The sequence below is a fragment of the Astatotilapia calliptera genome, chromosome 19 (genome assembly GCF_964374335.1).
Source record: "Astatotilapia calliptera chromosome 19, fAstCal68.1, whole genome shotgun sequence".
NCBI classification, from domain to species: domain Eukaryota; kingdom Metazoa; phylum Chordata; class Actinopteri; order Cichliformes; family Cichlidae; genus Astatotilapia; species Astatotilapia calliptera.
In genome coordinates, this window is record NC_137440.1 from 8,608,881 (window position 1) to 8,624,117 (window position 15,237).

The window sequence follows — 15,237 nt, forward strand, 5'->3', positions numbered from 1 at the left end:
ACAAAGTAGTGCACAGTGTTTCACAAATCAAAAAATGCACGAGTGCTAATATGAGGTACCAGAAATACAAGTTTTTCAATTTCAGTGCACAACAGCAGCTGTCCCGGTAAAGGTAATGTCTGTAATTGTAATTAAGCAAAGTGACACGGTAGCTTGTAAAATCAGCCAGATATTAATTGATATTTAAATTGGATTTCAGTCCATTTATGACTTAAAAAAAAAGCTGGATGGGTTTTGGTGATGATGGGCCAATCTTTGCTCTCCCATTCTAAGTTGTTTCGTGAGTACTTCAAACGTTTTTCCAAACTCTGCTCAGAATGAATCAAGATGAGTGAGAAACTCAGACAATTAATTTTCTCACTGTTATGCTTGAGACGGGTATATTGGGAAGCGTTTATCATGCTTAGAGTGATGCAACATCTTCCTATCAAATTCATTAATATTTCTCTTCTCTCTGCTTCAAGGTGAGAATATGAATGAGACGAGGAGAAACTAGCATCATCATAAATAATGTTTTGACGTTGGCAGACTCTCACACTAAGCTGTAATCAGACTAAAGCAACTAAATTAGCTGATTAACTAATTTATGATGTATATATTTATAAACTTAAATTTATGGATGCATTTATTTGTAACATTTTACAAAGTTACAGCGCGTGTGGATGTTCACCTGGGGGGGCCGGCTTCTTTCACAGCTTGCTGAGCTCAGCAGGTTGTTCACTAACACCTACTATCCTACACCAGAGGGCTAGTACTAGTGCAGTACACTACAACAGATGACCCAAATACAGCATCTCTAGGTCAGTTTAAAGTCTATATCTATTTCTTTGTTGTTAACAAAACCAACACAAAAACAAACCCATGGGAGTTTCTGTCACACAATCCTTCTGCACTGTCGCACACACTTCCGTTCAGTTTATATGAAGAGCCAGCTTACCTCCATGAGTTCGAACAGGAGACCTGGCTCGATGGCGACAGTGAGGTCGTACCTGGCGGCGTTTTTGCCAGGAATGGAAGACAGGAAGGAGTCCCTGATGGCACACGCTCCTTCCACAGCCTCCTCTAATCCTGGTCGCCGCCACACAGAGCTGCTTTTAATCCAGCCACTTTTAAATAATGTCTCCTCTTCTATTGAAACACAGAAAACATAGAAAGGCTGTGGTGGAGAATGCATGCGGCAGTAAAAGAGTAATCACAGAAAATCGAAAGACACGTACTGTCATGTCCCGGTGCGTGCAGGTACACCTCTTCAGCCATATGTGGCAAGATCGGAGCGATGGATCTCGTCACGCCATCAAGAATTTCCTCTAAAACTGTCTGGCAGGATCTTCGACCCAACGAGTCCTCTGCATCGCAGTACAGTCTGACCGACGGAGAGACAAAGACATGAACAAAGCTACTGGAGGCAAAGGAATCTTTAACATGTTCTGACATGTTACCTGTCCTTGATGATACTGAAGTAGAAGCTGGAGAGTTCTCTGGTTATGAAGGCCTGCAGCACACGGATGACCCTGCCAGCATCAAACTCACTGTAGGCGTCCGTAACCTGCGAACAAAGAGACGTCAGCAGGGGGCACAAATGTGCTCGTTTCATTAGTTGGATGGACTACACCTTAAACACACCTTGATGCTGTACTCGCGCAGCAGGTGCAGCATGTACTGGTCGATGTAGTGCATCTGTTTGGGATCCACAGCCTGCAGTCGTGGGTCGAAGCCCTGCAGGTTTCCGAGCAGGAATTTCAGAGTGTTCCTCAGCTGGAAGGCAAACAACAGCCATGAGAGGAGGTGCAGCAGGTGAGATGAACGTGGCGAGCAGATAAACTGCACCTTAAAGTACCTTACTGATACTGTCCCGGGCTGAGCTGAGCGCAGAGGGGCCAATCTGGACATCAGAGAAGACGTTCGACTCTGCCACCCACCAGCGGAGCACGTCTGCCCCGTAGGCCGGCTCAGTGGGGCCCTGGCAAAGATGACAGGTTAGAAAGTTTCTACACAGAAATGCAAATTTATCTTCTCAGTTTCAGCTTCATTTAAAATCTTTTTTTGTGTGTTTTTTAAAGTGGCAAACAAGGAAATGGTAAAATCAAAGAATCACAATTGGAAATCTTTGATGCGTGAAGTCCTATATTTGCAGAGTGTAGCTGACACAACATGTAGATTGTAGTGAACAATTTATTTAACTTTATCTTAATTTTAAATCTAGAACAGGTTGAAACGTCTTCATCCGTTTTACCTTCCCTCCATTAATGACCACATCAGGATCCACAACGTTGCCCACCGACTTGGACATCTTCTCTCCTTTCTCACTGACTGCAAAGCCGTGGACCACAAGAGACCTGCAACAATATTCATTTTTCAGACACTTCTTTCCGTGTATCATTATCATCTGTGTGGCGAGTGGAAGGCACGCTCACTTGTAAGGTGCCTTGTTCCGGACAGCCACACTGGTGAGCAGCGATGACTGAAACCAGCCTCCAATCTGGTCCTTTCCCTCCACATAAACGTCAGCCCGAGAGTCCGACTCCGCTGCAAGAAAAAGCTGAGCTCTGAGCTAAACTGTATAAAATTTGAGTTCAGCATTTAATGATTTGCAAGCTATTTTAAGCTAACAACAATAACACATTCTTAATAAATCTTTAAAGCCTTTACAAAGTAATCTCCCATGGGTCAATGAGATGATTATGGAATTTTTTAATGACAAATACATTGTTATCTAGTATTTAGCTAGCAATTTCAACTCCTAGCAAAACTTAAGCTAATAACTTCAGACTTTATTGATAATTTTAACTACGCATTTTAAATGACTGAAGCATGTTTAGTTAACAATTTATTTGCTAATAATTTCATTTCTTTATCCCTACATTTACATAACAGCTTCTCACACTATTTCAACTGTTTATCCAGTTATGTAGCAAAGTGTCCTGAATGTTTTTGAAAGGGAGTCATAAAAGGCAGGGTGCTGAGATTCATGCTGTGCTAATCAGTTACAATCTTCCAACTGAACAACATGTTCATCAAAAGTCACAGGAGCTTGCAAAGAAAAGCGTCTGGACTTCTTTAAGTTGCTTGAAGACGTTTCACCTCTCATCCGAGAAGCTTCTTCAGTTCGAAGGTCAAATGGACAAGACTCAGCAGTCCATCTGCATCTAAAGGTCAAAGGTCACTCTTTCAAGGATGCCAATGTTCACATTTTGGACAGAGAGGACAGATGGTTTGAAAGAGGAGTGAAAGAAGCATCTATGTCCACTGTGAGCGACCATCTTTGAACAGAGGCGGGGGTTTACGACACCAACTGTCTGCCATCTATAATCCAGTTTTGAGATCCCTCCCCAGACGCCTTAACGCCCACTCACATCCTGGGCCATCTGACCTCAGGAATTCGCATGATAAGGTGGGCCCAGGTTTCACAATGAGCTCACCCGAAACTCTGGCTGATTGGGACCCACGCCCAGTTTCACACCTTGGCTCAGGCGATTAGAGGATCATCAGGGGTCCTTTTGTCCCTCTGTGGGGGGTTACTCCCACTAGGTTATATCTGGGACTCTCCACCATTTGACCTTAGAACTGAAGAAGCTTCTCGGATGAGAGGTGAAACGTCTTCAAGAAACTTAAAGAAGTCCAGACGCTTTTCTTTCCAAGCTCCTTAGACTACAATGACCTGGATGACTGAGAACCTTCACAGACATGTTCATCAAAAGACATCACTGAGTACTGGCAGTACTGAGGCACTGCGATGGAGTAGAAGGAAGAAATGGGTTGGCTGGTAAGTGATAACACATCTTTACCAAATATCCCAAAATATTTTAAAGGTAAAAAGAGGTAAAAAGTACAAGAGAAGATGGAAAGAGACAAAAAAGAAAATAAATGACTATAATACAAAGACTAGAGTGCCTGTCCCTGTAGCTGAACGATCGAACAACCTGTAACCAGAGATTTCTGGAGCCCAGCTGGGAGCCATCTGAGATGTGACTCAGGCTCAGAGTTTTCCTCCATTTCCTCTACAAATGACAACACAATCACACAGATGATGGAAAAACTCTCATACTTCAGCAAATAAGTGTCTATTTGAATCTCCTGGAGCAAAACAAAGCTACTGCGCCATGTGGTAGTAGTTCAAAAATACCTTCAAAATGCAGACAGTTCAAAGTGAGCAGGATCCAACTCTAATATTGGTTGAATTGCTATTAAAAAAAAACATTAACTCCACTCACACCCCTCGGCAAATTTTGACCCAAAATGTGCTGAATAATAATCCCCCACCCCATTACGCCACCTGCAGCCTGAACCATTGACATGAGGCAGGATGGACCCCTGATTTCATCAAATTCTGATCCTATCCCAGATATTTGTGTTTAACAGGTATACCTAATAAAGTGTGTAATTTCTGCCATTTCAACTTTTAACCCAGTGTTTAGTGAACGATTTCACTTCTTTATCCAAACATACTGTTTCCATACTATTACCAGTTTTAACTTTTAGTCATACTTATTAACCGGTTTTCATTTTTTCCTACTTCTGACCCTGACAGTGAGCAGGAATTTCTTCCAGTTCTAAAAACAGATAAATAAATCCAATCACCTTGTCCAGTATCTGTGATGTGCTGACGTTTGCTAATCCAGGACTCCGACTAGCCCACTCTCACTAATGATGCTTTGCAAAGCAGCTTACCTGGCATGTGGGACTACATAAAGTAGCTTCAAGTAGCTTTGTCGCTAATAAAACTAATAACAGGAGGTTTGATTAGAGGCACCTGGAAACCTTCAGTCACAGGCGTGTTCTGCTGCTCTGAGACGATCATTTTCAATGTCCTCGGAGAGGTTTTTACAAAATTAACAAAATCCATTAATACTTTTACATGATCTGCATAACAGGACAAACTGAAGAAACTTCAAATGTACCTTCGAGCACTGCTGCCCACGACGCTCCACTGTCAAACCAAATGTCCAGAACGTCTTCTCCACGAACGTAATCACTCGCTGCACCTGCTTTACTCTGAGACAAATATATATATTCACAGAAAAACTGTGATAAGTTTTACATTTACGAGAAAAACATCTCAAATATTCTCTTAGAGAAAAAAAAAATGTAAAAAACATTGCCAAGAGTAAAGCCATGTGCCCTTGACTCCCTATGATGCCTTTAAAATCATTAATGGATATGGTTTCAGTTTTTCCTTGTCCACAGCATGTAAGAAAATGCTTTTCCCAGACTTATCAAAGTCCAGCCACCATTTGAAGTGTAGCTGGTAACTTACCGGAGTAGAGACAGAAGGGTGTAGAGCTAGAGTGGAAATTTACCCAATATTGGTTTATAGATATAGATAAGAAGCATATGCACGAATGACACCATCATCAGCACAGAGGTGTATTTTTGCTTAGATGTCCTTGCAAATGTCATTAATAAAAACGGGTCCCAACACGGAGGCCTGTTAATCCAAGAAAAATCTGATTTACGGCCCCCTGTGTGGACACACACTGGGTTTGATGCACCAGTAGGTTTGCTCCTAAGCTTGTACACTGGTTTAGAAATAGAACCCAGAAGGGCTGTTACACTGTTGCACATTTTTCCTACAGTTGTTGTAGTTTTTACAAAATGCCGTTGCCTAAAAAGTGGGACGGCAAAGTTAAAAATGCTTGAGGATGGGAAGGGATGCCTCTGGCAATGACATCAATGATGGATGACAGTGAGGACCCTGTTATCAGTAATATCTGATTGTTAGCTGTTTCCACACATTAGTTTTCGCACCTTCTTGAGCACCTCGGGAGGCAGCAGAGTCTCAATGGGAAGCTCCCACCAACAGTCGCTGCCCTTTTCTTTGAAGAGCTGTGCGATGTGGGACACAGTGTATCTGTAAAGGTCAAAGAATCACAGATGTTTGCCAGTTTGTAAATACTGTTTAAAAAAAAAAAAAAGAAAGAACAAAAAGAGAAATTTCAAGCATACAGTAAATATGTGCACGCAGCTGTTGGTGTGTGTGTTTTATTATGAATGCGTTTGTTGGCTTTACTTGTTGATGAGAGCCTCTCCACTTTCTTTATGGTAGAAGACGGGGATGGGGACGCCCCAGCTGCGCTGCCTGGAGATGCACCAGTATGTCCGTCTGTCCAGCATGGTGAGCAGGCTGCTCCTGGCCGACTCGGGCAAAACACGCACCTTCTGCAGGGCCTCCTGCAAAATCCCACGCACATACTTCTTTAGACAAAACTGGAAATGTGAAGCACTCTCGCTCACTGGAAGAAATGAAGTGTCAGGTACAGACGAAAAAACGAATCTGGTCCAAATGATCTGAATGTCTTTTACCTTTGCTTTGTCTTTGAGTGACTCTGTGTTGATGAACCACTGTTTGCTGGGTCTGATGACTACAGGTTGCTTTGTCCTCCAGTCATACGGGTAACTATGGACGCACTGCTCCTCCTTCAGCAGAGCATTGCACTGCTTCAGCATTGAAATCACTGAGTGAAGCAAGCATCAGATACATCCATCATCAAACAAGAAACAAACTCATTTTCAAAACATTTTTTTTTATCTTGATTAACAATATTATTAAAAAATTATTTCTTTTTAGCAGCCTGTAGAAACCCCACGTTCTTCCCTCTTTTCCATGTTTTTATACCTTTATCATTTCCTTCTGTCATTACAGAAAGCTTCTGTAGTTCAGGTCCAGCTAATTCATTGAATGTCCCATCTTCATCCACCATACATTCCTTTGGTAGAAGAATAATGTGCACAAATACATCAGGTTTTATCATATACTGTAGCCACATTATTCATCAAACATGGTCCACACTGTTAAATAATAATCTCCTTGCATGTATATTGGCTATACTGATTAATGAAAATCCCTTTTTGTATTTTATTTGCTTTTTACAGATTTCAGCCAACTCACAAAGCTTTCAAAAGTCAAAACCTAAGAAATTATGTCTGTGTGTGTACAAAAAGAATTATTAAAAACATAAATACATTTCCAATTGGATTTTTTATATATTTCTGTATTTTCACCTTAGTTATTTCCCCAGAAATATGTTTTTTTCTGTATTTCTTCCTACTTTTGGCTCATTGGGGCCTCCATATACCCACAAGTTTTTTCTTGACTGTTGGGATTTTTAGTTTTTACACACAGAACACACCACAGGCAGTTTAAACTGCGAGGCCACACTGTAGTCCTCCATCCCATGCGCCGGTGCCGTGTGAACCAATCCAGTTCCCTTCACCATGGTCACGTGATTAGCTGGCAGCAATGGCACTTGTTTGTCAGGAATCGTGGGATGTTTGCAGATCCCACCTTCAAGCAGGGAGCCTAGGAGAGGAAAAAGATGGAGAAACAACTCTGCTCGTCTTCTCAAACTTTGGGGCAGGGTCCACTGATGGGACGCAGAAGGAAAAATACAGAGAAGAATTTCATTTCCCCAAAATTCAACCTGGATTATTTTTGTTAAAAGCTCATTTCTACTGCAGGAAGTATCACGTCTGCACCTGGTAACGTGATGCTTCAGACACTGTGTGTTACCTGCGAAGACGCCTACAGTCTGCAGGTCTGTGCCCAGCAGTGCTGCTATGCTGGCCGTCCGCTCAGTTGCTACTAGAAACTTCTCAGAGTTGTCCGCTCTCTTCACCACAGAATACCTGCAAGCAAGACAGAAAACAACTCACTCAAAACCCCACCACGCTATCCACGTTACTGACATCATAATAATAGTGCCTGGGTTAGACAATGTTTGGTTTAAAACAAACAAACAAACAAATACACTCTATAGTTATGAAATGGAAACGCATCTCTTAGGTTTAGGTAATAAAGTCATGATGACATCTTATAAACTGAAACAAATCGTTTGCTTTTTTCACGACTGTCACATTTTGCAATGAGACCAAGCTGGACGAGTCTCCAGTGTGTGGTGCTGTTCCTTACTGGGCATTTGGCATGTAGCAGACAGCCTGGTTAGCAGGAATGGTCCAAGGCTGGGTGGTCCACACCAACACGGAGACACTTTCCATCCCTGCACAGACACACACAGTCAGGAGATTTCACACCAGGTGAAAAATGACTAAAAGCTTTATCCACATGTGTGCTTCACCTTCTTGTGAAGCGATCTTTGGTGGAAGCGTGACGAGGGGGAATGTGGCATAGACGGCTCTGCTCACATGCTCGGGGTTGTACTCCAGCTCCGCCTCTGCCAGAGCTGTTCTGTAAAAGTTGCAGCAATAGATTCAAGATTAGAAGAAATTATTACAAAGATGTAATAACTGCAATAAACTGCATTACCCGGATGAAGGAGACCAGAAGACAGGCTTGTAGTCCTGGTAAATGAGCCCCTGAAGAACAAAGAGGGACAACCACATTAGACCATACACTGGAAGCTAAAGATATCTCAGTGAGTCCCATTTTGATGTTTAAATTAAATAAACGAATTCAAAAATAAATAAATAAATAAAATGTTCTCTGACTGGGGTTTGGGGGTCTGTTAATCCAGCTGACACAAAGAAAGCCTGGTCATGCTGAACCTGCTTTGTAGGTACATCACTCTACTGTGACACTGCCTGATGCTTAGATCAGATCATCACCCACCTTACTGTGCATCTCTTGGAAGACTTTCAGCTGAGCAGCCTCGTAGGTGCCATCAAAAGTGTAGTAGCACTGATCCCAATCAGCCATCACCCCCCAGCGCTGGAATGCAGCTTTCTGGCGGGCTATTGCTCCCTCTGCAAACTCCCGCGCTGGATGAGACAAACCAAACAGCAGCTGCATAAAATTTGAATAAAAGTCACCAGAAAAAGCCCTCTTTCTACTTCCTCCTTCTTCTTCTCACCTTTCTGTCTGATCTGCAGAGGACTAAGGCCGCTCGTCCCCAGGTCTCCCAGAGCCTTCAGCTCAATGGGGAGGCCGTGGCAGTCCCACCCTGGGATGTAGTGCACCTGCCGCCCTCTTAGCATCTCAAAACGGTTACGGATGTCCTTCAGGATCTGAATGGAATAATAATTGAGAAGCTAGTAAATATTTACAAATCATGAGGGCAGGAATAAATACGCCGTTGTTCGCATCCAAAAGTTCCGTCTTATTTGTTACTTTCACTATAGGAGGAAGAGTAGGTGAAATATACTACCGGTACTTCCATGTTACTCTAACCTTCTCAGTCTCAAATTCCTTTGGAAGGTATTTCCTTTTAACTGGGCTCAGACAGAGTTCCTTTAACAGAATAAAGTTGATGTCTTTTGTTGTAAACCAATTATCAAAAAGGATTCTTACTATGCAGAGACATCCAGGAGAAACCTTGGAGTACAAAATGTTATCTTTAACAGTTGATGTTTAAAGGACTAGTATAACTTTTATAATGAACAGTGACCCAATTTTTGGATTTAAAAAGGCTAAAGGTGGGTCAGGGTTGGTTGGCAGATGGTGTTAGCCCTGCAACAGGTAGGTGATCTGTCCAGGGTGTGACAGCTGGGGTAGGCCCCAGCTCAACTACAATGCTGAATTGGATAAGTGAAAGAAAATGAATGGATGGATGTGACCTTATGTACAAAGATGCTTTTGTTTTCCTCGTAAAATGCACTCATTATTATACACGTGTTTTGTGGTATAACATTATATTTGCAAACCAATTTTCATTGGAGGAGGACTTGATGATAGAAAGCTGAAAGGTTTCACTTTTACCTTATTGAGAGCGTGTCCAACATGAGGGTCTCCATTAGCATACGGAGGTCCATCATGAAGGCAGAACTTATTCTTGGCCTTCCTCTCCCGCTGCCATGAGTACAAATCTGCAAAACCACACTCCTGCAAAAAACAAAAATTAATATCTATTAAATCTTGAGTGAGCTTTTCCAATATGTATGAAGGCATGATATAAGTATTTTATCACGTGTGACCAGGCTTAGTAATCCCATTCCTGTAACTTTTACTCGTGTGTTAATTTATAATTTTCTCAAGTCAAAATTGTTTTATTTTCTTCTTTTACTTCCTTTGTAAAATTTCTTATACTGTCTTGTGCTAATCACGTTACAGTAATCCCTTTAATATTTCATGAATAGCACTTTAAACTGCCTTGTCGTTGCAATGATCTGCATGTTTCAGCTCAAAATTGAAATCAGGACTAGTTAAAAGTAACAATGATATAGCTGTCAGCCTGAACAGTCATGCCGAATTAAAGACTAAATGCTAAACAAAAGTATAAACTATTCGTCTGTTGTAGTTTATCGAAACCACTTAGTAAGCGACATAAAACAAATAGAATTTAACAATTTTTGAATGAGATTTCGTTAGCCTGCTGTACCTGTTGTATTTGGAGTTCTCGGTCCAGAAGCTTCTGTCCGGTCAGTTTCATCGGGAACTCGGTCTTGGGCAAAAGCACTGAATCCCGGTACAGTGCGTTACCGGAGCCGTTCTCTGCGGGCTGACCATTAACTTCACCCGAACCGGTACCGTGACAGCGGCGGCTGGAGGTGCAAGACCGAGCGCCGTGCAGGAGGAGACCGCCTCCCCGCTGTGACCTCCGTGCCCATCGCACTAGCGTCTGGCTCCCCGCCGAACTCCGGCACAGCAGCCGCAGCATGGACAGACGAATAGCTCTGCGGCCGAGCTGCTAACTCGCAAAAACAGACAGCTTTGTTGTTTCTGCGTGAAGTTTCCGTGTTGTTTTAGTCCGCCCTTCTGTATTAGCGTGCTCTGTTTCCTTCGGAAGAAATACAGGAGAGGACAGCTACGGAAACCCAGCGGGGTCATGGGTGAAGCTTTCGCATTTGTGACAGCGAGATGCCGCCGTGGGCGCTGTTTATTTTGAACCATGACAGCAGAAAGAAAGACATTGCTATAAATTATTACGCGTAAATTACTTTTCATGTATATAGAATATGGAGTGGTGCTCATCACTTATGCCTCACTGGGGTTCAAATCTTGATATTTAGGCCCCTTAAAGACCTTATAGTAACTTTTTACTCCAACAAAGCACTTTGCTCTCAGACTGCTGGTTTACTTGTGGTTCATAGCATATTTAGACGTAGAATGGGAGGCAGAGGCAGAGATCATGGGGGACTCCCATGATCCATTGAGTGTTTCCACAGCAGTCTTTGTGTTTTCCTTCCCACTGTCACAAAAGTGCTTGTTTATAGGGGTAATCTGATTGTTGTTTTTTCTTTGTTTGTTTTTTCGTATTTTGTAGGGTACTTACATTAAAGCTTGAGGCAACTGTTGGTGTGATTTAGTGCTATATAAATTGAATTGAATTGAATTCAGTCTGGGGCTTTTCTGTGTTGAGTTTGCATGTTCTCCCCATGTCTGGTTCTCTTGTGGTAATCCAGCTTCCTCCCACAGTGCAAAGACATATAGTTAAAGGGGTTAGGGTCATTGGTGATTCTAAGATTGATTATAGGTGTAAATGTCAACGTCAGAAGTTAGTCATTGTGAAAAACTGGCGACCCGTCCGGAGTGTACTCTGTCTCTCGTCCTATGACAGCTGGAATAGGCTCCGGATAGATCTATCTGTTTATAGATAGATAGATGTAATTATAATTTGTGTGTCGTATTCACCTTTTCCAGTTGAGTTTAGTACTATGATTAAAAAATAGTCTGTTTTCTGTTACATAAAATGTCTTTTTTAGAGGGTGGCCTCTCAGCAAATCCACTGCTGAACCAAGGCGTTTTAACTCCTCTTTCAAAAGCTACACTTCCTTTACGCCAGCTTTCTATTGATTGACTCCCCCTTGCAAACAGAATGTTTGAACATCAGGCTAGATGACTGGGATGACTATTTTAGTGCTGTTTCCTCTCACAGGAGCTTTGATTATTGCAGTATTATATATTTATGTACATGAGAGAAAACAAGGAAACACAACAAAAGTCCCCCTTTAAAAGGAACCAAGCAGAAACTGACCTTTACAATGTACCTTGTGTGCGCTTGTGTGACATGATGAGTGAAGTGTTTTTCATGCAAGAATACAAAAGTTCTCAGACTTGCGGTCCTCGGATTTGCTCATTCAAAAATTCAAGTAGAATTTGGGAAAACTTTACCTACAAACCTAAAGAACCTAAAGTAATTATGAAACTGGGAATCTCTTCAAAATAAATTATAATAAACATACATGACCATAATGACTCCAGAAACAGGAAAGTTACTTTTTGTCAGAATTACGATTCAGCCTCAGTGACAGTCTGCATACTGTATTACTCCCTGATGTTACTGTCAGGGCCTTAGAAACTTGTTTTCATCAAACTGGCTTCTTTTTTTGCTTATGTTTCACAGTGAGACTATAACCTGGCAGGACTCAATGCATCATCAACAGCTTGACTGGCAAATGAACTGAATGTGCAAAACACAGTGTGTTGCCTGTTGCCTTTTCTAAAGCGTGCCTTAGCTACAGCACATAGAAGAGATTTAAACAGCTCCGAAGTACAAAGCATTTATGTTGGAGCTCTGCACGACCTGCTGGTGCCAACTGGCTGTGATTTCTTGGGCCACATGAGGTTTGTTCTACCAGATTAAATTCAATAAGTGATACAATTATGACACATAACTTAAAGATTCAGAATGAGAAGGAAAAACTTCCTTTTACTGCAGTACAAGCAAGTTTTTCTTTCTCATTCTGAATCTCCACGGGTGCTGAACACACTGAACCTTTTAATAATCTGGTTAATAATTGGCTCAAATAATAATCTTGTGTTTATGTTTCATCTTTACACAATGTAATCCCCACATATGAAATGGTATAACCTCTAAATAATGTGTGAGGGATAAATTAGAGTCTGGAAGTGAGACAAAAAAAATTGGTTCTTGTCATTCATCTTCAAACGGAATTTAATTTGACCTGCAAAGATAGAAATGGGGAGCCTGGAGAGCCTTGTTTTAATCACTCTATTGATAAAGCTTTACTGAGCTATTTCATCTAACGCTCTCCACTCAAAGAGAGAACACTGTAAAATCACGATCAATGCATCAAAGACCACATAGAAAACAGGGAATAGTTCAGTATTAGTATGGCAGCTATATCTCTAATTTATTAAATATGCATTAAGTAACTTTGCTATTCATTTGTTTTTATTTCTTATCCGGTTTACTATAACGCAAAATGCATAATTCGTAGCTAAGTAAAAGTAAATAACATTTGTTGCAGAATGATACATAAAGGCAGGTGTTTTGGCGTGGTTGATGACGTCACTGGGAGGTATAAAAAAAGCAAAGGCTTGGTCTCCTGTTCCATTCACGTTTTCTCTACCAAGAAGAACAGAATCCCATCCATCATGAAGAAACTGTGCGTCGCAGTCGTCGGAGTTTTGCTGCTGGCTTTCCATCTCACATCACAGGTCAGTTTGATCCGTGCCTCCTTTTTTTGTTTTGTTTCTTCATACTTTCACCAACCTCATCAACTGTGGCCAACGGAATTTGTTTACGCATGAAACGCTGTAATGGCGCAGATGAGCTAAATGTTCAATTAGGGATCGAGGTTAAAACGTTATGCTTGGAGTGCATCTACGATCTCGTAATTTTAGGGGAAAAGTCATGAATATAAAAATCAGTTTGTCCCCTGCAGAACAGACGGCGGCAATAAGGATACAATGGCAAACTTCTAGAAGTTTCGGGCTAGGTCTTGAACAGAGGCTTTAAAGCGCTTATCTTACTTTTTTTTTTTTTTTTTTTTTTTTTCCCCAAATCAAAATGGAAACGAAATGACTGAATTTTGATTAACTTTCTCCCTCGCACGTTAAATCCTAGTTTAAAAATGAAATCACCCGGACTGAATCATCTTAATTAAATACAAATGTGTTTCAGGTGGCCCTGGCGAATAACGCCACGAATCCGGACAACACAAACATCACCACCCCGAGCTCCACGGGGGCTTGTTGTGGGGCTACCGCCGCCTTCATGGTGCTGCTCCCCCCGCTGGCTCTGACCGCTCTTCTCCTCCACCGGTCCTGATTGAGTGGACTGACCGCGCTGGACACAAAAGCCAGCACAGGTTACACTGTGGATCCAGTGCTGGCTTAGTCTAATTACACTAATCTCTCAATCCACCCACCCACCCACTCAAAAACAGCCAAAAACGCGTTTTGGAATTACATTTCAAGTGCTGGGTGGGAAAACTTGTCTTAAAAGGCGACGCTCACTTTCAAGCATTCTGCTCTTTCTCTCCTCTGTACTGGCTCTGCAAGGACTCTGAAAACTTTGGCACCACACCGGCCCTTTTACTCCTGCGTGCAGTGGGAGAACACCTCAGACTCGTGTAGTGACCGTCTTTGATTCTGGTTTCATTCGCCTGAACGTGATTTGTAAATGAGCTAAATTGTGACCACTGTACTTTCAGGGTGTGACTTGAACTGTTTATTTTTATGTAGATTAAATAAAGCTTTAAATTGTGAGACCACATGACTGACCATCTCGTTCCTGCTTTGAGTGTTTAAAGTTTTCAGGGTAGACTGTAGAGCCATCAAATTAACACTGAATAAAGCTGGCGAGGCTGAGAAAGAAGAGAATCAGATCAAGGGCCCACAACTGATGCAGCTCTGCTTCAAACTCCAAGGCTCTTACTTGGTTTTGGATGAAGGGGAAAGAATACGCTGAAGGGGTGTGGCCTAATTCTCAACTGGCTTTAGCTGCGAGTTTATTTCGGTTTGGTTAAAGCACAAATTACATCTGGAGTGTGTGGGGTACTGCCATTTCAGAAGTGGTTTTCTTCATCCACCATAATCTGGCAACAGTATCTCACAAAGCAAGACGTTGGTGGCATCTTAATAACTGACCAAGAGCAAGTAAATGAAGGGCTGCCGAGGCCTTCCTCCACCTATTGCAGGGGCTTAGCCATAAAGGAGCCGCCTGCTTATCTGTGAAGGTCGGTGGCTGGATGGAATTCACCTGAGACCCCCCCCCCCCCGATTTGTGTGGGAATTTCCCCCTTTGATCACGAGACAAAGGCCGCATTGTCCAGCTCATTCTCTGCTAAACTCAGATCAGGACCTACTTCAGGTGCTGCAGCTTCAACTGCATAAGCATTTTTCCTTGATCTTCACATTTTCTCATCTTCCTGCTTGATAATCCGAAACCCAAAGAGGCCACATTCACCACTGAGGTGTGACCCCTTAAGTCTCTCATCCTCCAGTTTCTTACCATCTGGAACAAAAGCAGAAACCTGAGTTCAGGTAAAGTGTTTGGTCACTTGTGGGAAAGGTGGGTGAGGGTACATGAAAGAAGGGAGAGGGGGGGAAAGGTGAAGGACAAGTTTCAGAGTTGAGCCACTTCTCCTGTTCCCAGGCTC

General features: G+C 42.2%; 1 protein-coding gene and 1 long non-coding RNA gene across 2 annotated transcripts in view; one reads left to right on the top strand and one right to left on the bottom strand.

Moving 5' to 3' along the window:
* The window catches only part of iars2 (isoleucyl-tRNA synthetase 2, mitochondrial), a 12,453-nt gene extending 1,760 nt beyond the window's left edge, over positions 1-10,693 (bottom strand). Inside the window, exons 1-21 of the mRNA XM_080293681.1 lie at positions 10,269-10,693; positions 9,650-9,772; positions 8,805-8,958; positions 8,564-8,712; positions 8,261-8,310; positions 8,073-8,182; positions 7,907-7,994; positions 7,508-7,623; positions 7,128-7,297; positions 6,614-6,704; positions 6,301-6,452; positions 6,008-6,168; positions 5,746-5,848; positions 4,899-4,992; positions 2,415-2,526; positions 2,234-2,336; positions 1,838-1,960; positions 1,624-1,755; positions 1,440-1,546; positions 1,218-1,363; positions 938-1,128 (exon numbers count right to left, since the gene is read on the bottom strand). Of these exons, the coding sequence (XP_080149807.1) occupies positions 938-1,128; positions 1,218-1,363; positions 1,440-1,546; positions 1,624-1,755; positions 1,838-1,960; positions 2,234-2,336; positions 2,415-2,526; positions 4,899-4,992; positions 5,746-5,848; positions 6,008-6,168; positions 6,301-6,452; positions 6,614-6,704; positions 7,128-7,297; positions 7,508-7,623; positions 7,907-7,994; positions 8,073-8,182; positions 8,261-8,310; positions 8,564-8,712; positions 8,805-8,958; positions 9,650-9,772; positions 10,269-10,547 (2,754 nt within the window). The 5' untranslated portion in view covers positions 10,548-10,693. The remainder of the gene's footprint in view (positions 1-937; positions 1,129-1,217; positions 1,364-1,439; positions 1,547-1,623; positions 1,756-1,837; positions 1,961-2,233; positions 2,337-2,414; positions 2,527-4,898; positions 4,993-5,745; positions 5,849-6,007; positions 6,169-6,300; positions 6,453-6,613; positions 6,705-7,127; positions 7,298-7,507; positions 7,624-7,906; positions 7,995-8,072; positions 8,183-8,260; positions 8,311-8,563; positions 8,713-8,804; positions 8,959-9,649; positions 9,773-10,268) is intronic.
* Positions 10,694-13,117: 2,424 nt separating this feature from the next.
* LOC113023337 (uncharacterized) lies at positions 13,118-14,351 on the top strand. The gene is made up of 2 exons (XR_003272549.2): positions 13,118-13,291; positions 13,758-14,351. It is a non-coding gene; the product is annotated as an uncharacterized LOC113023337 (long non-coding RNA).
* The last annotated feature ends 886 nt before the right edge of the window (positions 14,352-15,237 follow it).